Source organism: Arvicanthis niloticus, chromosome 17 (genome assembly GCF_011762505.2).
Source record: "Arvicanthis niloticus isolate mArvNil1 chromosome 17, mArvNil1.pat.X, whole genome shotgun sequence".
Taxonomy (NCBI): Eukaryota; Metazoa; Chordata; class Mammalia; order Rodentia; family Muridae; genus Arvicanthis; species Arvicanthis niloticus.
In genome coordinates this window covers 55,775,419-55,801,185 of record NC_047674.1, presented here as the reverse complement: position 1 = coordinate 55,801,185, position 25,767 = coordinate 55,775,419, and the positions used below count along the sequence as shown (strand labels likewise).

Below are 25,767 nucleotides of genomic sequence, written 5' to 3'. Positions count from 1 at the left end.
CAGAATTTAAAAATAATTATATTAATAATAAATATGTTAAGTTACATTTAAAACAATAAATAGAAAAATAAACTGATAAATAAAATTAACAGGTACAAAATGTCTCAAAACTCCAACCAAAAAAGAAGAGGAGGAGGAGGAGGAAGAAGAGGAGGAGGAAGAAGAAGAGGAAGAGGAAGAGGAAGAAGAAAGAGAGAAAGAAAGAAAGAAAGAAAGAAAGGAAGGAAGGAAGGAAGGAAAGAAAGAAAAAACCCCGAAAGCACAAACACAGAGACAGCTGACAGACTAGACAACCAGACATTAGGGAAGGGTGCGAGATGCAACCTTGAGAACCCTTCACAGTTTACACCATGGCTCCCTCCTCTCCCCAGCTTGGGGAACTGGACACTCAGTGGCTGACATCTTTGGGGACTCCAGCAATGCAGGGAAGTGTCTTCTGCAAAGCAGCTGAGTCCTGGGCTGGTGGGTGAGGTGGAGTCCGCCTGCTGTAGGCAGAGGCATGTGGAGGACCAGGTCTACAGAGGCAGGTCGGTGCTATTGTGCCGAGTCTTCCTGACAGTGCCATCATCTCGGGGCAGAGCCCTCTGCAGGTTGGACATGGCCACCGTTTTCTTGAGGTCAATCACGGCATAGGAGTCTGAGCTGCGAGCAGGGTGTGGGGTGGGCCCAGGAGCTCCAGACACTGGGGGGTTCTGGGGCCCCTTGGGACAGGCTGTGCCCCAGCCCTTGAGCTCCACCTGGATGTAGTTGAGCTGCCTTGGGGGCTCAGGGCCCGGCCGGCGGAAATCAAAGTTGAAGACCCTTGGGGAGCCTCGTCGGCGGGTCAGCGGGACAGGGAAGCTGCTGTGGCTGCGGGCAGAGGCCCGGGTGCTGGTGGGTTTCTGTAGCGGGGTTTCATCCTCCTCGCCATCAGGGAAGCCATTGGAGGAAGGGGTAAGCCCATCCCTGGAGTCCCCATCATCCCCGGCCTCACCTCCCGGCTGTTGGCTCTCCCACACAGGAGGAAGTGGGGGCAGGTTCTCATAGTGCAACAGGGCGGCCCTGCGGTGGGCCAGGCCGCTCCACCCTCGGTCCTCTGGGCTGAGTCTCCAGCCAGCCCCTTGCTGCAGGCCCCCGCTGACATTCTCGTAGGTGCATTTGGGCTGAGCTGGACACTCAGAAGGGCCCTCGTTGTTGTTGTTGTGATGGGGAGGGTCTTGCATGCTGGGGCAGAGGCTCTGGCACTTCATCACCTGGCGACGAGCAGGGGTGGGGCCCAACACAAACTTGACCTGCCCTGGCTGCAGTAACACCTGTGGGTCCCGTTGGTCGGAAACCTGTGTCTGTGGTGGGAAGGGTACCCTGCCCTCAGGCAGTGGCTGCAGACAGTGGCGACTCCTGCTTTCCTCATCCCCGGTTGGTGTGTTAACATAGGTGTGAGACTGCAGGGTAAAGACGTTAAGTGAATCAAGTGGTTTCAAGGACTGGGAGAATGGGGAGGGCAGAGGGACAGGACCAGAGAGGACAGGGAAAGAGCTAGAGTTTCTCCTGCCACCTCCAACCCCCACACCCCCACCCTCAACAAGTTGCCACCCCTGCTCCGTAGAGAGGGCCCTATGGAGTCTCTTCTGTTCTCACAAGCTTCCCTAGGCCCCACCCATCATGATGTGCACCTGCTCATCTGAGGCAATGAGGGTGTGGGTGGACTCTTCCCCAGGCGAGGGGTGTGGCAGACTGCTTGTGGAGGGGCGGCGAGGAGCTGAGGAGAGCCGTGGGCCCTCTCCAGGGCAGCCAGAGAAGCCATTGGAGAAGCTGGAGACCGTGTAGCCTAGAGGTGGGTTCAGGAGGAGCCAAGGTGAGGGTTATGGGAGCATCTGACAGTCATTTGCAATCACATGCACACATATGTGGGGTGCCCTGCAACCCCTCCAATGGCAAGCAAGAAGCTCTCAAGGACCCTATTATGACTGACCTGGTCCATTCCCCTGTACCTCTGCAAGCAAACCCTGCCCTGCCTTTTGAAGCCATCCTGAGGCTGGCCCAACCTCCTACTCTCTCATAGACTTACTTAAACACTGACGGCACACCTGTCACCCCTGGACCATCCTATGACCAGGCAGGCTTTGCCAGGGAGCACCAGGAAAACCCCACAAACACAGGGGTCATTTTAGCCTTCTGTCTCTCACAGACAGGCCAGGGAATACAATGAGCAGGGCTGTGTGGTCTGACTCCGTGGCCATCAAGCATAGATCATGGGAACCTCCACACAAACACAAGCAGAGATGGCTGCGCCAGCAAGTCAGAAGTGTATTTTGTATGTGATCTAGGCCAATAGATGGAAGGAAGCAAAAAGCTCCAGACTGCTGTTTCTATGGCAACCCAACGTCTTCCTGTCTGCTCCATAACCATTAGTCGACCCGAGGCCCAGGACTCTGCAACTCCAGCTTGAGTCACCCAACTGGCCCTGCCCAGGACTGATCCATCCTCAGGAATGGTTCTGATGATGGGAGAATGTCCAGGAAGGCTGGCTCACCCCAGCTGTCCCATACCCGCTCCTTGACTTGGGCCTCCCAGACAGGAGGAGCTCACGTGTGTATATGAGAGGGTGCCTGGGGTGGGGGTCTCTCACCGATGGGCTGTGGGGGCCCTCGAGGCAGGTCAAGCTCAGGGGGGTGGCTGTTCCGAGTGATGATAACTGGCTCCTCCAGCACGTTGATGCTGTTACACTGCATGAGGTCCTGCAGCAGGTTGAAGATGTCCTCTGCCCTTGAGCACTTGAATGCAAAGATCCCTGGGGAAGGTGAAGAAGCAGTGAGGGCCCCTTCCACCTCTCTCTAGTAAGGAAAGAGGGCAACGTCCCTGAACTCCAGCCTCACAATGGTGGAGGGCAGGAGCGCCTCTCCTTCCCTGAGCAATCTTCACAGAGGCGTTCCAGAATCCCTGAGGTACTGGAGGCAGCAGCAGAGCCCCCGGCACCCATACCCACACTACCTGCTGTCATCCAAGACCAGCACCTTTGCTTTCATAAGGATAGGTCCCTTCTGTGGTGGGGAGAAAACCATGTATATGTGGCCCCATCTTCCTGTACCCGTCACTCCCTGTCTCCCAGCTCCCCACCCCCCCCCCCCCCGCCCCAAAACCTTCATCTAGGGTGTGGCCAACTCTACTCAATCTCTCTTTCATCTCTGAAGACCTACTCCCAGATCATCCACAGAATATTCAGCCCAGAGGCTTGCCGGAAAGCAAAGGCCTCCTGTCTCCGCACAAAGGTCCCTCACAGAGCTTGGGGAGAGACAGAGCAAGGCAGTCCGGTGCTGCTTCACGCAGTAGGCCTCTAAGCACTTCCAAGTCCAGTCTATCCCCAAAGTGGCAGGACTTGACTGAGCACCTGGAACTCAATGACTCTGAGTATGCCAGCCTGAGCTCTGCAACACAGGCCCGTGGAAGTCAGGGGAAGCTGAGGGGATAGCTGGACAGCAAAGATAGATGTTACCAGGTATGGCACCATATACCCACAGTTAACCATTAAGTTCAAGGCTAGCCTGAGATACTCATGAAAACCCTGTCTCAAAAAACCAGGGTGTGAATGGGGGGTTCCTAGCATGTACTCAGTCCTGAGTTTAATCCCCAGCACCACACCCACAGAATGATAGATACAATTAAACTGGGTTATGGACAATGACTATTATATTACTGTTATACACTGTTATTCATTAGCTCCAGTATAGAGTGAAGTTTGTACAAACAAAACAAAGATGACAGAATATGTGAAAGCTGGACAAGATCAGAAGGACAGAAATGGTGACATATGGCTGTAATCTTGCACTTGGGAGGTGAGAAGAGAATCCCCGTGAGTTTGAAGACTGGTCAGGACCACATATAACAAGACCATCTTAAAGGGGTGGGGTGGTGGGGGTGCAGCAAAGGCCTGGCGTTGGGGGGAGCCCTGAACTGGGAGCTCAGGCAGCCCCTCTCAGGTGGCAAGTGCAGATCACCCTCACCAGGAGCAAGGCTGCCTCTGCCTCATCTCTGCTCACACATCATGCTTGCCTATACCACAGAGATGAAGTATATGGAGGGAAATCCCTTCATCCATCAACCCAGAACACTCACTGCTTTGTGCTGTCTCAGGAGAAACATCCCTGTCTGCCTGCAGCACAATCCCAAGAAGGATTCCTTGTGCTGAGCATGTGTGGACCTAGGAAGCAAGTCCAGACCTCAGGCCCTAACCTCAAGCTCGTGAGCAGCCTGCCAGCCCCTGGCCTCTGGCTGCAGAGGGCACATGGGCAGGGGAATATAGCATACTCCACTGCCCACAGGTGATGGCGGACAAAGGTCAGGCTCTTGAAGGTTACACTGTATACGAGAGACCCAAGCTCCTGCTACCTAAATCTCTACGAAAGCTACTCAGCCTTGAGTAGGTAGTCTTCCGCCTGACTCTCTTCCACTGTGCATGGAGCCCAAGGTATGTGGCCTGGCAGCTCAGGAGGTTTTTGTCCTACTGCAGAGGCAATAAGGACCTTGAAACCATGGCAACAGTGGAAAGTTGTTTGTCTTTGCTATGTAGACTCTGGTCTGGGAGCACGGGCTCCTTCCATGGACTGTGTGACAGTCGTTCCCACAAAAGCACCTAGAAGAAGAGCAGTGACTGAGGCATGGGACTGGTCTGCGTCCACATAACTCCGCAATAACATGCTGTGGGCCTCTGGCTGAGACCTTTCCCTGCTCTGAGCATCACTGCCATGTTCCATGTCTGATGGTAGGGTGTTAAGGGTCACTCTTCAGTTCTGTAACAAACTCCTGCTCTGTCCTGGAGGACAGGGCTGATACTCACCCTGGCCTGTCTGACAGCGGCGGCCACTCTCAAAGGAGAAGAGATTGGAGTCATAGCCATAGCGCCGCAGGCAGAGGTAGGGCCAGCGGACAGCTTCCCGCTGGTGCAGGTGCAGCACCAGCTCGCTCTGGGTCAACTCCATCACCCCTGAGCCCAACTCCACCCCTTCATCATCCACATTTGTCACCTGTAGGGAGAAGTGACCCACGGTCAATAGAGAAGCCAGGAAGTGTCTGCAACGGACCCTGAGACACCAGGATGCAGTGGAGACGAGAGCTAGGAGACTAAGTTGCTCCTAGCTGAACCAATGGACCCCTTGGCCACACAGAGCAGAGCCATGGGGCACAGTTCTCTGGGGGCAAGTTTCTCCGATGAGCCTCAGCTCTGTTGTTTGTACAGACAGGAAAGAGGTCAGCAGATGACCTCCCAGGCCAGGTGGTTAACTGTTCAATGTTCAAGCACTTCCTGGGCCTTAATATCCAAAGGCCAGATAACACTGTGGAAGGCTTTAACTGTTGATGCAAAATCTAAAGACTTGTTGACAGGCCCAGGGTGGAACAAACATAGCCAGCCTCCGACCCCCTAAACTGCAGACTTGCTGAGCTTCCTCTCCAGTTGGGCAGGAGAAACACAGGCCCAGAAAAAACCCAGTGGTGAGGAGCCGGCGCCTCCTATAGGAAGTAGGGAGCTTAGGGTCACTGGACACCAACCCAGCACTTCTTCCTGTGCTGTGTGCTCTATTTAAAACATATTACTCCTGGTAGTGTGTGTGTGTGTGTGTGTGTGTGTGTGTGTGTGTGTGTGTGTGTGTGTGTGTGAGAGAGAGAGAGAGAGAGAGAGAGAGAGAGAGAGAGAGAGAGAGAATAAAAATCAAGGGTTAGGTTTCCCCCCTCACACTACCTCAAAGGCCAAGAGCAAGCATCAGGAGCCATAGTGGGCCCACAATCCCAGCCTGTCATTTTCCCTTCCCTAGAGATATAGGAAGCCTACCCTCAAGGGGCCACTGGGAACTTGAGTGGAGGGGGTCTGGGGGTCTGGGTACCTTGAACTTGGTAGGGTGGTTGTGTGGCACGCTGTCTTTGTCCAGGCAGCTACAGCAGCTCCCCATGGTGTCAGAGCAGCCTGTCGGCCCTAGGGAGGACAAGAGATGAGCAGGTCACCACAGCCACACCGAGCTGCTCTGCTCTGTGCAGAACACTGCACGGTGAGCTCGCCCTCTGTCCAACAGGCTGTATGACACAGACACACCCTGAGGGGATTCTCTCTCAATCCATGGCCAAACACACTTGGGATAAACATTAATTCAAGTTAGAATGTGTTAAGGATTCCTGCAGGTGGGGGCAGGACGGTAAGCTTCTCAGAGGTTAACGTTCAATCCAGCCCCTGGCAAGTACACAGGATTTTGACCCACCAAGTGATATGGACAGAGTCTTGGGCTGGAAAAGCAGGATGGATGTAAGGAGGTGTTGGGAGTGGCTGCCTCAGCTGTGTGCTGGCCAGAGGTCCTCATTAGGATTCAGCAAACACCGTGTCACATGGGCGTCACAGACACCATCCTGTCCTTCTCCATCCCTCAGTCTTCACCTCACCCATTCATCTCCAAACTTGTTCTCTTCCCTCCCTTGCCCCCACCCCAATATCCACTGGAAGTTAATATTCCTGATGTTCTCTTCAAGTGAGCTATTGCCACATTATGATCTTAAGACAGACACACTTTATGACTGAACATTGAAACTCACAGAGACCCCTCTTGTCTCCGCTTCCAAGCACTGGGAGTAAGCATACTGTATTTCTTCATTGAAAAAAAAAAAAAAAGAAAACACAGAGTGTTGGGGCCCAGCATGTCGCTGCTCAGTGGCAGGGTACATACTTTATTTGGAGCCAGATTTGATTCCCAACACTCCAAAACGAAAACAAACAAAAGTCTGAGCTTTCTTCCCAAAGGCCAAAGCAGAGATAAGACACCTTAGCTGGCTTTTCCCCGCAGGACACTGGTAATTGGATGACATGTCACAACCGGCAGGTTTCTGCCTTAATATGGAGAGGACAGAACTCAGACCTCTGTGACCTAGGGGAAGGAGAGATCCACGGACAGATCCCAAACAGAGGTTTTGTTGTTGTTTTGGTTTAAGTGCTGGAAATCCACCTCAGTGCTTCACACTTGTTAAAAAGGGCTCTAAGGTGTGGCAATTCTCCTAGGCCCCAGACAAGAGTTTTAAGTGGTTCACTTTGCTGCAAAAATTATACATAGACAAATAAATAAGGCAGTGGATTACCCAGTTATGTATTCTGCTGCTACAGAACCTCAAGCCACCCAGCGGCCTGCTCCCCACATTCTTCCCACATCAAGAAACTCTCCAAAGCCAATAATACCTAAGCCATGGTTCTTACCTCACCCAGGCCATCGGGGGGCTGACCATGGGAGGGGCATGGGAAAGGGTTCCCACTTTATTCCCCTTGTCCTTGGTGGGGTGTCATGGCAGAGTGTCTGCAGAGACGTCACCTAGATCCCTGGGGGTCACACCTGGGGCTCACCTAGCACAGGAGACAGAGACCACACATTAATGGAGACCTATTCTCAACATCAACGCTTCAGGAAACAGACTTGTTATCAGTGTAGCCCACCTTAACTTATTCGGTCTAGGTTCTAGCAGGTCAGAAAGACCAATGAGCAAAACAAAATTGTTGATGAAAAGACCACAGATTCTCAGCCTTGACAGGGACTTCTTAGGACTAAAGACAATAAACTCTGGGTGCCCAGTACCTCCCAGAATATCACCTAGCCGGGAGGTGGTGATATGACTTTAATCCCAACATTCAGAGGGCAGAGGCAGATGTCTGAGTTCAAGGCTAGCCTGGTCCACAGAGCCCGGGCTACACAGAAAAACCCTATCACAACTTCCACTCCAAAATAAATAAATAAATAAATAAATAAATAAACTCACTCCCAACCAAAACCCAAACACATCACCTGACGGTTGCAGAGGATTTTAATCCTATAGAAACCTTTCTTTTGCCAGGCGGTGGTGGCCCACGCCTTTAATCCCAGCACTTGGGAGGCAGAGGCAGGCGGATTTCTGAGTTCGAGGCCAGCCTGGTCTACAGAGTGAGTTCCAGGACAGACAGGGCTACACAGAGGAACCCTGTCTCAAAAAACCAAAAACACAAACAAACAAACAGAAAGCTTTCTTTCTCAGAAGAACAATAAAACAGTATGCTAGCTCAGTTTGATTCTGGAAACCAACATTTTAGAATGTTTTGTTGCTATGATATACCTGGGGGGGGGGGGCATTCTCCCTCCACCATCTCTACTCCTGCCCCTAGGGTTTTTTGTTTGTTTGTTTGTTTTGCTTTTTTGAGGAAACATCTGTCAACTATGCCAGTTCTAGCTGAGGTAATTTCTAGAAGTAACTATAAATAAAGCACTTCACATTAGAAAGCTGGACTTTCTGTTCCTGGTGTCAGAAAGGCCCAATTATAATAAGAGGCAAAAATTTCAGATTATCTGAGCCCTAGGTAAATAAATCAACGAAGCAGGACTCTGAAGAAAACCCTTGAAATCCCACCTTACTCTTCCAGGAAAACTGTATTCCCAGGGTCCCCCGAGCCCTGCACAACTCTTAGATAAAAGAATCTCACTCTTGGTCTGGCTTATTCTTTGGAAGGAGGAAGCAGGCTGAAGGAAGGTACTGAAAAAAAAAAGGGGGGGGGGGCTAAACTATCAACAGGGAGTTGGGAAGGGGTATGAAGTCAAGATCTACTGGATGCAAGATGGGAGAAGGATTGCATCTTTCCGACACCCCTCTTGTTCTCTGAGATATCAAACACATTATCGGATGATCCATTGAGGGGGATTATACTGGGTGGGATGGGGGAGGCTATGTCTGTGGTAGGTAGGGTTGGGTACAGGCACTAGATGGAGTTATGAGATCTGAAAATGTATACGAAGCCTTGAGAGAAGATAGGCTGCAAAAAGCATGCAAAGGCTGAGGAATTTCAGAAGCCTTTGGGCCATTGAACCGAGAACGATGTGAACGTTTCAGAGGGTTGGGAGCGTAAGTGAGGGGGTTCTGCGGGATCCTGAAGACCCGAAGGTGTAACTAGGGGGAGAAGAGGTGGGGTCTGGGGAGCGAAAGGCAGAACTGGTAACAGGCGGTTTTCTAGATACCCAGACGGAATGCGGAGGTCGCGGCCGCGCTCCCAGCCTGGATCCCCGTCCCCAGCACCCGGGTCCGCCGCTAGCCCGCCCGCTGGGGGCTTTCTAGGGTAGGAGCGGAGACTGCGGTGCGGCACGACCCGGCCTCGGTAGAGCCGCCTGGTCCCCGCCCCGCCGCGCCCCGACTCACATCGCCCCGCGGCCCAGGCGGCGCCGGGCCCCGCTCCCGGGTCCCGCTGCAGCAGCCGCCGCCCGCCCGCAGCTAAGGCCTCCCAGACCCGCCCCGCGCCCGCGGGGTCGGAGGTCGCTGGCTGCACCAACGAGACGCTGCGGGCCGACCGACCCGAGCCCGGGCAACCGGCGCGCAGCCTAGAAGGTCCCTTTGGAGGACTTTGCAGTCGGGGACAGAGAGCATGCGCAGACGCCAGAGGGCGCTCGGGGCCGGTGGCAAGGACTCCTGAGGGGCGGGGCCTGTCTGGAGAAAGGGCGCGGGGAGGGGCGGGGCGGAGACAGAGGTAGGAGCGATGTCCCAAGCAGAAGAGAATCAGGAAAGATAGCAAAGCGGATCAGAGGAGACTGGACAAGACTCGGGATCCAGGAAGGGAAGTGGCGAGGGACCACTGGGGACAAAGGGGAGGGCTGTAGAAGCCCGCAGAGGAGGCGGGGCTTAAGCTGGGTGCGGGCCGAGAGACGTGGGACGGTTCGCAGCTTGGCGGTGGTGCATCGCGTCGCCAAGTCCACGGGTGCCTGTGCCCTTCCTGCCCTAAGACTCACAAGCGCTTTCCTCGATCTGAAGCACCCGCTTGTCCGGGCCACTTGGGGGCGTGGCCGACGGCAGGTCTCTCCTGTACTGCTCTGGCGCTTAGCCACGCAGAGACCCTTTTCGGATTCTTGATACCCACTCCTAAACCAGCAGCTAGACAGGGACCCCAAGCGATCTCGGTAAGCACACGTTGAGCCTCCGCCTTGAGGTTGGACCGGCCAAGTTCTAGGAAAATTTTGGGGCTATGCCTAGAGGCCACTTGATGAAAGTGTACACTCCCGTCCCCTTTTCCTCGGGGTGTCAGGGACATCTTCCTATGCCTACTGCTCTCCAGTCCCTAGGGCCTCTTGGGCCCATTCTTCCAAGAACAGGTGTTGTTTAAGGAAGGTCGACCCCCTGAACTTAGTTGCACCTGAGGGGTTGGGGAGCCAGTGTTTGGCCCGTTCTTACCTGAAAGGAGAGAGGAAGAGAACTATGGGAGGAGACCAGAATGTTAGTAAGATGGGTTCTAATGGTAACCGGAGGTGAATTAGGTTGTCCTTGGGTGTGGGACAGGAAGGGTGTTGGGTAGAGGTTTGTATTTTGATAGTTATTTCTGTGCTGAACAGTTTCATGCAAACTAGAATCTGGAAGAGGGTGCAAGTCCTCTTCTGGGGCCTCAGAACCCACCCACCCCCACCCTGCCGCCCTGCCTTGTTGCATGGAGCTGAACCAGTGCTAAGGGGTGTGGCTACTGTTCCTAGCCCTGAGTGTGGACAGTCCATCCTCACCACCTTCCACAGGAAACCTGACCTGAGGGACAGAACGGGAAGGAAGTAGGTTGGGTGTGGAGCAGGGAATAAGGAAGGGTGGCACTGGGTAGAGGAAAGAGGAGTGAGGGAGTGCTTGGAGCTGAGAGCACGCAGACGGTTATAAACTGAGCCTGCTGGACATCCCCAAAGCCCAGTGGTTTACCAGCAGGTCCTCCTGAGCCCAGCTGCTGTCTGATCACCCCAGATCTAGAATAATCTCAGATACTGAATAAACATACATGTTTGCTCTGGCTGTCCCCACCCCACACAACCCAACCCTTCACCTAGTATATGACCCCTATTCTCCCTGGTTACTACAGTTCTTCCTGTTTGCTAGCCTGCGACCTCCCCGAGAGCAGGGCCCATCTTTTCTTTACTTCAGTAGTTAGTTCCACTCAAGGACACTGTGATCCCATCTAGACTGGCTAAACAGGTGCACTGGGACTGTCCATTAAAATTGCTGCTACAAAGCTGGCTGAGGTGGTGTATGCCTGGGATCTCAGCACTTTGGAGGTAGGAGGATCAGGAGTTCAAGGCCAGCCTTGGCTCTGATACCCTGTCTCAAAATAAAAAAAAATCTGTTGCGAGCTGGAGAGATGGCTCATGGTTAAGAGCACAGACTGGTCTTCCAGAGGTCCTGAGTTCAATTCCCAGCAATGACATCGTGGCTCACAACCATCAGTTAATGTGATCCGATGCCCTCTTCTGGTGTGTCTGAAGACAGCTCCAATGTACTCATATAAAATAAATATTTTTTAAAAAGCTGCTATAAAAACAGGTGGTATAGCTATATAGTGGAAGACAGCTTACCTGGTTTGTGAGAGGCTATGGCTTCCATCAGAGACAGAACGAGTGAACAAAAGTTTCTTGTACCCTCGAGGCATTCAGACTAGATGAGGAAAGGATGGGTGCTAATTTGAGACCATGGACTATGCTTCACTTGAGAAGTCAGGGAAGGGACCACTGTTACAGGCCAGAGAAGCTGAGGAAGATTCCAGGCCTTTAACCAGGCCCTCAAATGACATAGCTGGAAATATGCAGGCTGTGTGGGGCTGGGTGAGGAGGCAGGTCCTGGGTAAGTGTGCACTAAGGAACCAGAGAAGACTGAGGTGGTTAAGAGAGGTCCAACCAGCCCAGAGGCTCATGGGAGAGCAAAATGGTTTCTTCCACTGTTGCCTCCTTTTCTAGTCCATCCCAGCTTTGTAAGACCCAAGAATTTGAACTTCATAAACCCAGAGGCTAAACCATTTGGCTTTGCCATTTCTCAGCTGTTTGGCCTTGGGTATATATCACTGCTCTCTAAGCCTCAGTCTGGCTATCTGTAAAATGGGGACAAGGCTACCTAAGTCACCTGGCTACTGACAAGGCTGTGAGATGGTGTTTGGCTCACCTGGCATACTTTGAAAGCTTACTGAAGGGGGTGTTCTTGTTTTGTTTCTTTCAGGCGACTGTCACCAATGTCAGTTCAGAATTCTAACTGGTCCCTCCAACAGGACCATCCTATCTTCAGGGAGCCAGATCCACCAGTCAGCACCGACAGTGACTCGGGCCACCGGCCAGTGGAAGGCTATGAGGGTACCTCTGCTCAGGTTGTAGGAGTCCCACTCTTTCTGAGACCGCGGTGGTCTCATCCTCTGGCCCTCATTCCCGTCTTGCCCACTAGGACGTGGTTTGCATTTCTCTTTCTATTAAAACAAAACCTTTGTTAGCCAGGGGTGACAGTGCACACCATTAGTCCAGAACTCAATGGCAGAGGCAGCTGGCTTCTTCTACCTTGTGGGTCCTGGGGATCAAACTCAGGCTTGTGATAAGTGGCTTTACCTGCTGAGCCATCTTTCTGCTCCCTGCTCTCTCCGACTTTGAGGCAAGCTTGCCTCCAGCTATGTAGCCTCAAACCCTCAGTCCTGCTCCAGCCTCCCAGTGGGTGGGATGACAGGGTTGCACAGCCACTCTGTAGACCCTTTCTCTTGTCAGGAATTGGGGGTCTGACTTGAAATGCCATATAGTACCTCTCCTAGGTCTGGTCTGAGTTGTCAGAGCAGATGAAAGGGACTCTGGCCCCAGGGAATGAGTGAATGGAAGAGCTTCAAATATATGAGGTAGTGTTTGGGGGTTCCTTCCGGGCAGACCTCAGATCAGGAGTGGACCTACTGTTCTGGCTCAGTGAAGAACTGGAGGGCTCTCCCTCCAGGTGCAGAGGACGCTTGGGAGCTGCTGTAGACTGGAAGAGAATAAGGGAAGGGAAAAGAAAACCTAGCCCCCCTCTTTTCCTCAGGCTCCTACATGCTCGAGCTTGGGTCTACCTTGCCTGGATATCAACCAAGCTTCAAACTGGCCTGGCTTTTGGACCCTCCTGCAGCAGCTGCCTCCACAGGACAGTGATGTGGGTCTCTCCTCTGATTCCTTTTCTCTCCTTCTTCCCTCCCTCTCCCCACATTGTCAGTAAGTGGAAAGACTCTTGATCTAGAATCCAGGAGGTATGACTAGAAGGTCCAGCTCTGCCTCTAGCTGGTGGAAGTCATTCCCCTTAGCTTGAGTCTAGTAACAGGTATAGTCATATTTGTTCTGTGTGCCACACAGCTTACTTAGCTCAAAGGCAAATGGGAAAATGAACATGAACGGCATTTGAAATCAAGAATGGAATGCACAAATGTAGAAATAATGATCGTTTAGCATTTATTGAGGCCCCGCCATGTACAGCCTAAAGACTTACACTTCACTAGGGGAGCCAAGGCGGCTATGAAGCAGAGAGAACACACAGACCTGAAAGCGATGCTGAGATATAGCTTCACGGGAATGGAACCAAGCTATCTGACGACAGTACTAAGCGCTAAGGGCCCCTGAGTGGTGGCCGTTTCCATGGGCAGCAGAGTGAACCGAAGGCATTGCATTCTCTTCCCCTTTTGAAGCACATATACTATTCTCCCCCAAGGTTCTCTCCCTCTGTGGCCCAACATCTAAGCCTCATAGAACTTTTCAGTCCTAGTGGCGTTCTACCCTGAGGTCTGGGTGCATGGGGACCTGTTTCGGCAGGAACGATACTGTCTGGCCCTAGGGGAGGAGGAACTGGCCCAACTTCGACTCTTCTGTGCCCAGCGAAAGCAGGAATCCCTGGGACAGGGGTTGGCCCGTCTGCTACCTCCTAAGCTTGAAGGATACGTCTGTGAAAAGGTAGGGAGTCTGCCTCCCTTTTCTATCCCTTCCTCTACCCTTTGCTCTCTCGCTTCTGCAGAAGGACCTTGGGGGGCTTTAGTGGAGAGATGGTTTCAGGAGCAGAGATTTGGTAAATGTTAGAGAAAAATGGTTTTGGGGGGTTGGTGGCCTTTCTGGTGGAGAGTGGCCTGGGGTACAATATGAGAATGGTCAGATTTGGGGTTGTGGTGGAAGAGCCATGAGAGGAGCTAAGAAGCTTCAGATTCTGACCTGCTCAGTGCCCCCATCTGACAGTGCAAGAAGCTGCTACATCCAGGGGAGTATGGAGTGTTCGCGGCCAGGGCTGGTGAGCGGCGCTGCTGGCACAGACCCTGCTTTGCTTGCCAGGCCTGTGGCCAGGCCCTGATAAATCTCATCTACTTCTACCACGATGGCCACCTGTACTGTGGCCGTCATCATGCAGAGCTGTTGCGACCTCGATGTCCAGCTTGTGACCAGGTAGAGCACCAAGAGGAGGCACTAGGGGAGTTCTTCCCTGGGGGCAGGAGCACGGGGACAGGGAACAGCTTCCTAGGTGGCAGCTCATCAGAACTAGGAAGCAGCCAGGGCCACCCCAGTCCCCGTTGTTCTCTTGGGCTATGGGCATGTGGGACCTGTTGCCTTTATTTCTCTCCGGTGCTAGCAGAGGTCCTTACATTAGTTTGCATGCAGAACGTCTCTGGCTTCTTGAACAGATGTTTATCTCATCACTATGCCAGATGATCAGTGCTGCGCTTGCCCAATGCTAGAAAGATCTTAACGTCAACATCAAAGACCGTGTTGAACCTTGGGATAGGAGTCAGGGGAGCTCTGGGGCCCAACTTCTGGCTGTGCCACCTGCTACATGGAAGATCCGGCCCAAAGCCAATCACCCTCCCTGAATCCAAAAGTCACAAAGTACTTCAAATCAGAATGCCTGTGGGCATAGCGTTAATGGGTATAAGGCGTGATTATTGGATGGATGAAAGAATGGGTGAGTGAGTGAGTGAATGAATGAATGAATGAATGAATGAATCGGTTTCCTCTCCCTCACCCAGCTGATCTTCTCCCAGCGCTGCACTGAGGCCGAGGGACAGCGCTGGCACGAGAACCACTTCTGCTGCCAAGACTGCGCAGGGCCCCTGGATGGGGGACGTTATGCCCTGCCTGGGGGTAGCCCATGTTGCCCCAGCTGCTTTGCGAGACGCTACAGAAGTACGGGCTCTAGCTCAGTAGGGGCAGCGGAAGGACAAGCGTGCCCTGGTAAAGGAGGGGACGGTGCAGATCTTAAGGGGAGGGAGCGGCGGCTTGGGCTGAGCATAGAAGGGCGTAATTTCCCTGGCCAGAACCTCTCGCCCCATCCCCACACTATCCTACCCGCTCCAGCAACACCTCGTCCTCCCACCGCAACCCCCAGACGCGAGCATCGGGGCCCGCAGCTCTCACCGCGCGTCCCTGGCCTGCGAGCTCCAAAGGCCTCTTGAACCCACCCGGCGGGGCTGCGGCGCCGGACTCGCTCCCAGGCGGGGGAGGCGGTCGCCCACTGGTGGACGGAGGCGGGGGCCCCTGGGGTAGACTGGCGGCAGCGGTGGCGCGCACGGCACAGCCTGGGGCGGGGCGGGAGGCCGCACGTAACCCTGGCCCGCCTCTTGCACAGGGACTTGGGGGCTCTGAGATGGGCATTTCTCATGGGTTTGGAACAGGGGAAGAAGGACCTGATCCAAACGTCGGCTGGAACGGTGCCTCCTCGGATGACAAGATCACCTCCCAAGCTGCGCTTCCCTCTGCAGTTACCAGCCTCACCCTGGAAACCCCAAGTGGGGCGTCTAAATGGCAGGATAGGGACGGTCCACAGACACCCGGGAATCCCGAAGAGGACAGCTCCTGCCCCACCTGCTCCTCTTCCTCTGAGTCGGAACCGGAAGGCTTTTTCTTCGGCCAGCACCTTCCAGATCCCTGGAAAACCCCCGAAAACCTTCAAGCAGATGACAGAGACATCTCCAGGAAGCACTGCACCATTTGTTAGTGGTGCGGCCGGGAGATGGGGTAGTGGGATTGGAGGCGGGGCGGGGGGGGGGGGGGAACCTGTGAAGCGAGATAGCAAGGTTGTGCTGTGTAAAGACCTGAGACTGAGGGCAGTCAGGCACGCGGGACAGTCGCATTGGTACTGCATGTTCTCTGACCTGAAGGACACTTTCTTGGGAGCACACCGCTGCCCAGAGCCTCCAGGGTGAGCTACCCCCTATCCCCAAAGGCTGGACTAGCCTCACCGTCAGCACCGTGCTTAAACTAACGGAGTTGCAGCGCAGCACGGATAACAGACCCCAGGCACTGGGAGGTGGGGCCGCGAGCTGGGGCTCCGCCTCCGACCGGGCTTTCCAGCCCTAGGAACTCCTGGAGGCGGGGCGGGGCGGGGCGGGGCGGGCCCTCTCGCTCACTTCTTGCTCAAATCGCGGAAGTGCAGGGTCGGAAGTTGCGTGATCAGCCTGCGCCGACTTAGTGCGACGCGCAGTCCGTACGGCCGTGCTCGGTGCTGCTATGGCTTCCAGCGGGGTGACAGTGAGCGCCACCGGCTCGGCCAGTGAGGCCTCCGAGGTTCCAGACAACGTGGGAGACTGGCTCCGCGGCGTCTACCGCTTCGCCACCGATCGGAACGACTTCCGGAGGTAACCTTGCCTGGCCCCTCTCTGGTCCTCATAAACTTAAACTTGTATTTCCCTACCTGGTGAGTCTCCCAGGGGTTTTATCGCATTGAGAACATAGTGGTCTCGTGGTGGCAAAAGCCATCTGTCACGTGGCTTTCAAGGTATGTCGCCCTGGGCTGCAGCGATAGTTCTGCTGCCAAGCCTGGGGACGTGAGTTCGATCCATGGGACCCACAGGGTGGAAGGAGAGACCAACTCCTGCGGGTTGTACTGACCTCCACATGTACATTGTGTTACGTGCACGCGCGCACACATACATAAATTAATGAATGTAATAGTTTTAAGAAGTCACCCTAACCTAGAAGGCAGGGAAGGGGTGCCAACGCATGAACAACTTATAGCCCCGGCAGAGTGCTAAGTCGGCCTTTGCTTGTGTTAGAAGTAGATGTGAGTTTAACATTCTCCAGTGCATATTAGGGGGACATACCACTGTATCAAGTGTCAGCCAGCACCACCCTCTGGAAACTTCCATGGTGTGTCATTAGCTGCATGAGACTCGCAGACTGTAGGGTTAATGAAAGGTATTCTTTACTCAGGAACTTGATCCTCAATTTGGGACTCTTTGCTGCGGGAGTTTGGCTGGCCAGGAACTTGAGTGACATTGATTTGATGGCACCTCAGCCAGGGGCGTAGCCAGGTAAGCACTTAACTTTCCTCTGCCTATTTCAGGAGTCCTAAAAGATGAAAACAGCAGTAAGTTCTGTCAGCCAGTCACAGGAAGTAGGGAAGATTCTTGGGGTAAAGCCTTGCCCTTGGGTTTCTAGGTGAAAGCAGTTTCTAATGCTACCTGTTATCTGCTTGCAGAGAATGGAACTCCTGTGTATTCAAACTTTCCAAAGACAGCCTACTGTCTGTAACCACCACAAGATACTACCCAAGTGGCAGCTGAAGTTGACTCCCTCTCCTTGCCTGAACCTACCCTACCCCCCCCCACCCCCCGCCAGTCCCCAGCATCAGTTGAAATGTTGCCTCTGCACAGTTCTGTGTGCAGTTCCTAACTTTCTACAGAGGGTGATCTTTGCCCTTGTCCTCAAGAGTAGTAATGGTTCTTGAAAAAGATTTCAAATAAAGCCTGCACATAAAGACAGGTGTTTTATTCTTTTAATAAGAAGCGTCTTACAAAAACAAAGTGTAAAAAGTCAGTTTACAAAAATCAAATAAACATGACTTGTATTTCACACTCAAGAGACAGGAATGAGCCCCAAACATGAACTGCAGTGGAGATGAAGTAGGAATGGGACCACTCACTCCATGGGGTGCCGACATGCCACAAAGCTGATTCTTGAGCAGTTCCTACTGTTGAGTCCTGGAGGAAGAAGTTGATGGTTGGCGTTTTAGTTTGCCAGGTGGGTTTCCCAGGTACCAGAGAGGCATTGTTGAGATGTGGAGCCAGGAGAGAACAGTGATGTGTGGGTGAGCACAAGGAAGCAGCTTCCTTTACAAAGAAAGGTGCTTCTTACCCCGAGATTCATGCTGGTGCTGCTGTCTGGCGTTCTTCCAAGCGTGCAAGAGCCAGCACGGAAAGACTCCTGCACCGGGGAACCAGGTAGTGAAGAAACAGGCTCTCCGTAGTTTCATTTAGTCAACTTACTAGACGTTTTAAAACTGCTTTTTATGTGCCAGCCCCTTTGGAACTGGTCGTGGCTTACAGAACATGAGTGGGAAAGGATTGGTGTATTTGGGCCACAGCTGCATGACTATTACAGATGTTACTTTTCATCTCAGTTCACTAAAGGAAGCAGGGCAAAACAGCTTTCCTGGATCTGCTGGCAGATACCTCAGTCAGTCAGTTCTCTGCAACCTAGGAGTGTAGCTCATTGCAGAAAAGCCTTCAATCTGACCTCCACAGAATAATTAATTGGGGGGCACACAATTAAAAGTTTTTTCTTTTCTTTCTTTTTTTTTTTGGACACAGGGTCTCTAGCCCAGGCTGGCCTCAAACTTAGCTACATAGTTGAAAATGGCCACGAACTGCTTATCGGCTGCTTCCATGAACCAACTCTTAGGATTACAGGTACAGGGTTAGAATTAGAAGCTTTACCATGCCTGGTTTTAGGTGGGGCTTTATGTCTGCGAGGCAAGCACTAGTGAGCTCCATGCCTAGCCATGTATAGGATGGGGGTTACCATCCTCTTGTGAATGTGTATCAGGTAGAACCTGTGCGCTGGATGGCTAGGCGAAACACCCTGAGTGAACTACTCAGGCCTAGAATTTCCCCTGGGATTACAGATACTCTGAAGAGAGGAAGACAGGCTGGAGGCCTGTGGTACACATTTAATTCCCGAGGCGGATCTGTGAGGCCAGCCTATTCTACATAGTGAGTTCCAGGTTAGCCAAGGCTACACAGTGAGACTACCTTCTTCTTCTTCTTTTTTTTTTTTTAAAATGGAGCCAGGGAGCCAGAGTCATGAGTATGAACATAAGGACAAAGCTTGGGTTTGAAGCTGTAACTTGCAGAGCAGCAGCCTTGTAAGCTGTATGTTAGACTCAGAACCCCACATGACCTTAGCTATGTTAGGGGAGAACAACCTGAGTTTTGGAGGAAAACCTTAAAGTGTGCTATGATCCCATAATTGAGCAGTTAATGAAAAAATTTAAGTTAAAAACCAGACTCTACAAGAATTAAGACATGACAGCTTTCAGAACTTAAGTGAAGTTTCATTCAGAATCTAAGGTTTAATTTCAAGTAACTTAACTGTAGCTCTTTGAAGCCATTGTGCTGGTTGGGCAGTTTCATTTAAGCTGGCTTAGTGAAGCTGGGTGAAACCCAGGGCTTCAAGTGCTAAGTGCTCTGGCAATGAGCCATTTCCCCAGCTGCCAGCTGTATTTTAAGTAAAAGATGCCAACTTGAGCGTGGACAAATCTCACAGAACTGACCACTGGCTTCATAGCTGCTGAGGCACAGTGAGTTAGAGTGGTGTCTGGGTTGACAGGTACATCGCAGTTACAGTGACAGGCCTGGACAAGAGCAGAGGAGAATGTGGAAGAGAGATGAAGTCACAGTCCTGAGAAGGCGAATTTCAGCTTTAGAACTGACAAAAAGAACCAACCACCTGCAAGACCCACACTTAGCTGATAAAAAAGTCAAGTGACCCTAGGAAATTTCACCCCAGAGATAAAGCTCTTCACTTAATTCGTCTAGGAATGAAGCTGAGGGAGGGACCCAGTTACCGAGTATGCTTTGAATGGTAAGTTCATGAACACTTGGTGAAGTCTCACAAGCTCAGTAGAAACTTCAAGCTTGGAGTGAAAGAACTGTCTGTGACCAGCCCTAACTGAACACACTTGAGTTCCTCAGCCACTCAGCACTGTCCTCAGTTGTCATCTGCCCAGGAAGTGTCGAGGGTGGTGGAAACGGGTCATTTCTCCATGAATCGCGGCACATTACACAATGACTTGTCTTACAGTCTGAAGGTTCACATGTGGGCATTGTTGCCACACTGCTTCCTGATGGTTCATGCAGAAGGACCCCAGAGCTAACGCAGGCTCTACTGCCATTTGTCACCTAGCTTCATCGTGATTTAGAGAAAGGCTTTTCTCATCATTTGTGCTCTCCCAACTAACCGGAAACCCTTGCACACAGAAGCTGCCACCCCACATAGGGATATGATAGACATTCAAGAAAGGGTCACCTTCTAGAAAAGGCCAGCATTAATGTTGGGCATGTACAAAAGGCAACGAACAACAGTGGCAGTCAGACATGTGATGAATGATTGATTACAAATACAATTTGGACATTAAAACTCTAGAACTTGCTGGTAAGAACAATTTGCATTCATACATAAGAGAAAGGAATGCTCTAAAATTCTGATAGTACGTATCCTTTAAACACTACAGACCCATTTGCCACTTGACATAACAAAAAGGAACCCTCCCCCTTAACTCTCATGCAATCCACAATCAAGTACAAGGCACCAAATTTATGAATTGTAGAAAATTAGTTCACAAAGCTTTATCAGTAAAACAAATTTCAGATCTCCCCTCTCCCCCCCACCCCCCCAAATTTTCATTCTGCACCATCGACCTCTCGGCTCACTCGGGGCACTGGCGGCCAGTCCACCTCATTGGTTCTTCCCCTGAATGTGGATAGAGCTGAAGGCATAGCCAGAGCAGGGACCTCATACAATCATGGGCTTGAGAGGCCTTGCCACTGTGAACAAAAATAAACTCTGCTATTGAGTCCATAGGACACATTAACTCTTCTACAGCTTCTGATTTTATTCTTGATGTTTTAAGAGACATCTAAAAGTTCTTTACCATGTGTCAGTGCTGTCCATTCTCAGCCAAAGCGGCTGGATTAAAGCTGGCAAGAGCTCTGCCTGCCATGGGATGAGGGCCGCAGTGCCTGGTACCAAGGGAATCCCCGCTGTTCTCGCACTAGCGATAGGTGCTGCTCTAAGAGACAACCACAAGTATGAGGGCCAGGCTAGACTGAGGTAATAAGTCATTTTTGAGGCCTGGGGTGTATTCGTCTTGGCTGGCTACAGCAGTAAGTAAACACACCAGCCAATGACAAAGGTTTCAGACTGAGACTGCAGCTGGGAGAGCAGCACTGGGGTTTGTCCTGGAGTCAGCTAGTCAATGTGTCTGTCTGTCCTTTGTTTTTAGAATGCTTCACTGTGATGCAGCTGACACAGTGCCCTCTTTGGCTGTGCAGGCACCACAGGAGCCCTGACATTGCACAGCTCTTCTGCAGCAGAGGTCTCCTTAAGCACCATCTCCCTAACTCCCCTGCGCTGCTGCTTCCGGTGCCGAGGTGTCCTCTGTGGTTGCAGTGGTGCCTTCGTGAGGGTGGCTCAGTGGAGATGGTTTCAGTTCCGACTTAGTTGAAGTGAGTTTACTAATCTCATATGTGGGTGTTCAGGTGAGTTAAGCATTTGTTTTATAAAGTCCCTACTCTGCTTACCAGGCCCGCTGATAGCTGCTATAAAACTATTTTAAAAAACTGAATAAGAATCTTTTAGTGCTCCTGTGTTTTTATATTGATTAATGTGTTTCCCCTCTAGACAGGCAGATCTGTATTCTCTGCCTGCAGTTCTCTTTCTAGAATAAACAACACAGGGTTTAAGGTGAGGTACAATCCAGTCTTACTTCCCCCCCCCCTTTTTTTTTTTTTAAATACTCTCAATAGGTTGTTGGTTTTGTTTTTCAAACAGGGCCTCACAATGTAGCTTCAAACTCATGATTCTCCTGTCTTAGCCTAACAAGTGCTGGCCTTACAGGGGTGTACTAGCACACATGGCTTTGTTTTTGAATGGGCTTTCCTACAATGGTAACAAATCATCACCGTCAGAGCATCTTAGTAATGTAGACTTCCCTGAAGGGGCACAGCTTTACATCAGAACCTGGGGCAGTGTGGGCAACCCGGACACCTTAAAACAGTGTCCTGGAGAGGAGAAGCCCAAGCAAAGCTCACAAAAAAAAAGCCTGCAGCAGACAGTAACAACCAAACAGCACAAAAATGCCTTACGTTATCGCTTCCAAATAAAAGCTAAATATAACAGAAACCTCACAGTGTTCTTAAAAAGCAAGTTTAAATCCAGCATGCCATTCCTGTCAGGATGAGCCACTTTCTGTCTGATTTCTTCCAAGTCTCTGATGTCTGGCAGACCTACAGGAGGGTTCACCTCAGAGAGCAGCAGTAATACTGCAGATGTGCCTGGAAATGTGGTGGTGCTGCCTTCAGCCTCCCCGTCCCTGTTCCCCGCCCTATACCTCTCATCAGGTGACAAGTGTTCTGCGTGAACTCAAGCATTAAGGAGCTGCTTTACCAAGACAGCATTCATGGGGGGAGGTGTCGGTGCTGCAGTGGCCACTGCAGACAAAGAAGCTTACTGTGTCTGACAGGGAGGAAGGCTCTGAGCACTCAATCCCTTTAGAGATGGAGTGACCTTTAGAGATGCGTTTTTACTAATGCCAGAGTAAGAGACGGAGTCTTCCTCTATTCCTCATGGACAGCGCAGCACGAGTGAATAACGAGCACACTGGGATAGAACAGGCAAGGCCACAAGCAAACAATACAGTCAGTCCCCAAGCTCCGCTCACACACTAGGAAGTGAAAGCTTCCAAAGCTGTGGATGCCAAGGTTCTAGGTGCAGGAAAGAAATGTCATGCCACACAAGGTGAGAGCTTAGGGGCAGCAGGCATTCAGACAAGCCCAGCTCACCTTTACTGCATTCTGAGAAGGTATCTGACAACTGACACAAAAACCAATCTGAACCAAACCATGACTTTGAGCCTGGGCCTTGCTACAGGACTGGGGAAGTCAGGAGTGTCCACGGCTTAACACGCTCAGACCATGTGCACACAGGTCTGTCTGTGTGTCCTTCTGACTGCCTCTTCTGAAGGAAGGGGTGCCTCAAGCCTCAGCCTCACTGTGTGCAGTGACAGACGGCCTTCCCACTGGCATGGAGGAAATGTGCTCCAAGCCCTCACTCCTCAACTGCTCTCCGCAAAAAGGAAGTCTGCAAGCTAGGACCTGGATGGCTACCTCCTGTGTGACTAACTCCTGTGACTTCATCTTCCGAGTAGGAACAAGTCTTTCCACCAGCTGTCAGCCCAGGGCCCTCATGTACTCTGTGCAGGGCTTCGGGGACGGCCTAGTTAGTAGAGGACTCACGACAAAGACAGACATGGCTGCTCTCCTGGCTGGCTGATCACTGACCCCTGTTATCCAGCAGCGACTGACAAAGGACTCTTCATAGAAGCTACTCCTTTAGATTGTGTTTATGAAAGGATGGGGTTTCCATGGTTTCACAGCAAGTGACTACCAATTTTTTGACAGAGCAGGAATCACAGGGCATTGTCTCCCCTAGACCCAGTGAGGCGAACCCAAGAATCTGTTACTGTGGCAAGCCTTATTTCCCAAGAAGAGAACCGGAGGCCATTTTGATGCTTGCCTCCCAGTCAGGGAAATGTGTATGTTTTGCGTTCGTCCTTGCTGCTGGAGTGCACCTGAGCTCGGAGATGGGGTTCTGAGAGTTTTGCGCTGCCCTGAACTGTTCTTCGAGTGTAAAAAAGAATGTAGGCCTGGGTTTTGCACACTTCCTCGACACTGCATACATCCAGCTTTGAGTCATTGCAGTGGACCCAAAAACCTAGGAAGCCAAAGGAGAGAGAGAAAATGACAACCTAGTTTCCATTTTCAGACAGCTGCAGCCAGGAGATGAGAGAACAATGAGAGAACCCAGCCGCCTTCTGATTACTGGGAGTGGGGACCATATGATGGCAGGCTCCCCATAACCACTGGCTTTCATCCCCTCTACACCACCACAAAGACTTGCCTACAGTATTGACTGCTAAGTTCCGTCTTCCTTCATGCTTGCAGGCAATGAGGGCTAAGCAGAGGGAGAAGGGAGAGGGAGGGAGAGGAAGTGGAGGGCTCAGCAGAGGCCTGTTTGTAGGCCTGGGCTGCTGGAAACTGCTCTCAGCTGGAGACTGCGTGGGGGAAGGGTGACGCTCTTCAAGGTAGGGGAGCTAGTGAGGACACAGAAAGTGCCCTCAGGGATGAGATGCTGGAGTTGTAACATAGCTGTCTCCATGACGCCCATAATCTCTGCATAACTGAGAAGGAAGCTGAAGTCAGTAGCATTACCATAGCCACAGTGAGCCCATCAATATAAAATACTAGGAATGGCAGGTCTGTGCTGACCTCCAGCATTGGATCTAAGTGTGTTGATACGGGAGTCCTGTTCATTCCTAGCATAGCCTTATATCCTTACTAAACTCCTAACTTTCATAATGCTTCCCATTGGGGTTAATGTATGTAATTTGTCCCTAGCTGACCCAGGGGATGGAAATAACAGAAAGCAATAAGGTGTGAACAAACCAACCCTTTTCCATGTCCCCGACCCCACAGAGTAAAGCGCACGCACCTCCCTCTGTGTTGTAGCAATAGGCTGTGTAGTGTCCTGAGCCAAACCCTTTCCCGTGATGCATGACCACTGCGGAGAGATCATAGGCAAAGGTCTCTTTGTCAAGAGAGGAGAGCATGTCCCTGCAGCAGTAAGGTTCCATGGTTAATACCTGGTCAAAGACGACATGGACCCCAATCTTCTCACGATGGTTACGGCCAGACCACCTACAACATGGAAAGGAAATTCTTACTAGCAAAGACGAAGACTGGTAATAGATGGTTAACAGGGAGCTGAGAAAACAGCTTTTGTTTCTGCTCTTGCCCCCTACCAATCAAAATTCCTGTGGATATCTGCTGCGAAAGTTCCATAGGGCATCTGAACCTACAAATCCCTAGAGAAGCCGTTTAGAGCCTGGCTGTGGTGGCAAATGCCTTTAATCCCAGCACTCAGGAGGTAGAGGCAGGCACATCTCTTGGAGTTTGAGGAAAGCAGGTTCTATAGAGCAAATTCCAGGACAGTCAAGACATCCCCTACTATTCAGGACTTTCCTGAAGCACTGCACAGACCACAAGAGGGTCCTGGACTGCCAGCTGGGCTAGAGAAACCCTGTCTTGAACCACCACCACCCTCAAAAAAAAAAAAAAAAAAAGAAGAAGAAGAAGAGGAAGAGGAAGAAGAAGAAGAAGAAGAAGAAGAAGAAGAAGAAGAAGAAGAAGAAGAAGAAGAAGAAGAAGAAGAAGAAGAAGAAGAAGAAGAAGAAAAGTCAGCAGACTCTGTATACTTTGTATAGTCTATTGCCTGCCCCTTTCACTGGTGATTTTATACTGCGTCCTTAGGATGGATTTGCATAAGTCCAAACAAGGCAGGAAGGGTACTGGTACACATTAGGTGCACACTGGAAAGGAAATGGTGAGAGAGCTGAAGCCCGGGCTGCTGCTCTACCATCAGCTTCTTGTCTTACTGGACAAGAGTGACTCTCCATGGTAAGTGCAAGGCCCCACACCAATAGGTTTCTTTCCCATGTCAAACAGACATCTGTCCTCCCCAGCCTTTGAGGCAGCTATCCCGAAGCTCACCTGAATCTTTTAAGGTGTAGCCGGAGGACCTGAGGTAGTCTGTAGATCATTAACTGCTTTCTAGCTTCACTCAGAACAAGGGGTTTGGGGTTGGACTTTCGTCGTTTGCCTACATGGTTTGGAAAGGTATAAGACATAGGCAGTAAGGAGCGTCATCCAGTCATAAATTGGATCTGGGTTTTGTCTAAGGTGCTAATATGATACATTTTAAACATGTTTGCATTTCCCAGCTTCACGAGCCTTTGGAGTTGTGGCTAAGAGAAAGGAGTAATGGGACCCTGAGGAAACTCTGAGGAAGGAGCCTGCAATTCCTCGATGACCATGTAGCCACATGCTTGGGGTATCCTCTAGACTTCTTTATATGACAGTCACTGTTATTGGGCTCTGACCAGCAGCTAAACCTGATTCTGATGCATCTGCTTTCAAATTTTTGCTAC

At 51.4% G+C, this 25,767-nt stretch overlaps 4 protein-coding genes across 25 annotated transcripts in view; 2 read left to right on the top strand and 2 right to left on the bottom strand.

Moving 5' to 3' along the window:
- On the bottom strand, positions 1–15,403 carry Frs3 (fibroblast growth factor receptor substrate 3). Of its 4 annotated transcripts, none has more exons than XM_076915347.1 (7): positions 15,141–15,403; positions 7,205–7,348; positions 5,856–5,944; positions 4,814–5,000; positions 2,609–2,770; positions 1,653–1,807; positions 1–1,421 (listed from the first exon to the last, which is right to left on the bottom strand). In XM_076915347.1, the coding sequence occupies exons 3-7, from the start codon at positions 5,919–5,921 to the stop codon at positions 516–518; spliced, it is 1,476 nt and encodes a 491-aa protein (XP_076771462.1). In that variant the 5' UTR covers positions 5,922–5,944; positions 7,205–7,348; positions 15,141–15,403; the 3' UTR covers positions 1–515. The 4 variants fall into 4 exon arrangements, with proteins under 4 accessions (XP_076771462.1, XP_034377594.1, XP_034377595.1 ...); XM_034521703.2 differs by lacking the exon at positions 15,141–15,403 and adding an exon at positions 9,160–9,309; XM_034521704.2 differs by lacking the exon at positions 15,141–15,403 and adding an exon at positions 8,982–9,134.
- Positions 9,463–16,303, top strand: Prickle4 (prickle planar cell polarity protein 4). Of its 5 annotated transcripts, none has more exons than XM_034521706.2 (8): positions 9,463–9,911; positions 11,968–12,112; positions 12,799–12,906; positions 13,557–13,694; positions 13,971–14,174; positions 14,768–14,957; positions 15,398–15,715; positions 16,159–16,262. In XM_034521706.2, exons 2-8 carry the CDS (start codon positions 11,981–11,983, stop codon positions 16,173–16,175), a joined length of 1,107 nt encoding a protein of 368 aa, XP_034377597.2. In that variant the 5' UTR covers positions 9,463–9,911; positions 11,968–11,980; the 3' UTR covers positions 16,176–16,262. The 5 variants fall into 5 exon arrangements, with proteins under 5 accessions (XP_034377597.2, XP_034377596.1, XP_076771463.1 ...); XM_034521705.2 differs by having other exon boundaries at positions 9,465–9,911; positions 14,753–14,957; positions 15,398–15,722; positions 16,159–16,303; XM_076915348.1 differs by having other exon boundaries at positions 9,465–9,911; positions 14,753–14,957.
- Positions 16,214–21,266, top strand: Tomm6 (translocase of outer mitochondrial membrane 6). Of its 2 annotated transcripts, none has more exons than XM_076915351.1 (3): positions 16,214–16,360; positions 16,935–17,035; positions 17,585–21,266. In XM_076915351.1, exons 1-2 carry the CDS (start codon positions 16,233–16,235, stop codon positions 17,029–17,031), a joined length of 225 nt encoding a protein of 74 aa, XP_076771466.1. In that variant the 5' UTR covers positions 16,214–16,232; the 3' UTR covers positions 17,032–17,035; positions 17,585–21,266. The 2 variants fall into 2 exon arrangements, with proteins under 2 accessions (XP_076771466.1, XP_034377600.1); XM_034521709.2 differs by lacking the exon at positions 17,585–21,266 and adding an exon at positions 17,203–17,483.
- Positions 17,486–25,767, bottom strand: part of Usp49 (ubiquitin specific peptidase 49) — a 61,475-nt gene continuing 53,193 nt past the window's right edge. For 9 of the 14 annotated variants that reach the window (XM_076915340.1, XM_076915336.1, XM_076915339.1 and 6 more), the window contains 3 exons: positions 25,331–25,439; positions 24,273–24,478; positions 17,486–23,495 (listed from right to left, as the gene is read on the bottom strand). In XM_076915340.1, the coding sequence (XP_076771455.1) occupies positions 23,305–23,495; positions 24,273–24,478; positions 25,331–25,439 (506 nt within the window). In that variant the 3' untranslated portion in view covers positions 17,486–23,304. Of the gene's footprint in view, positions 24,479–25,330; positions 25,440–25,767 lie in introns of all 14 variants that reach the window. The other 5 variants (XM_076915343.1, XM_076915344.1, XM_076915342.1 and 2 more) reach the window with 5 other exon arrangements.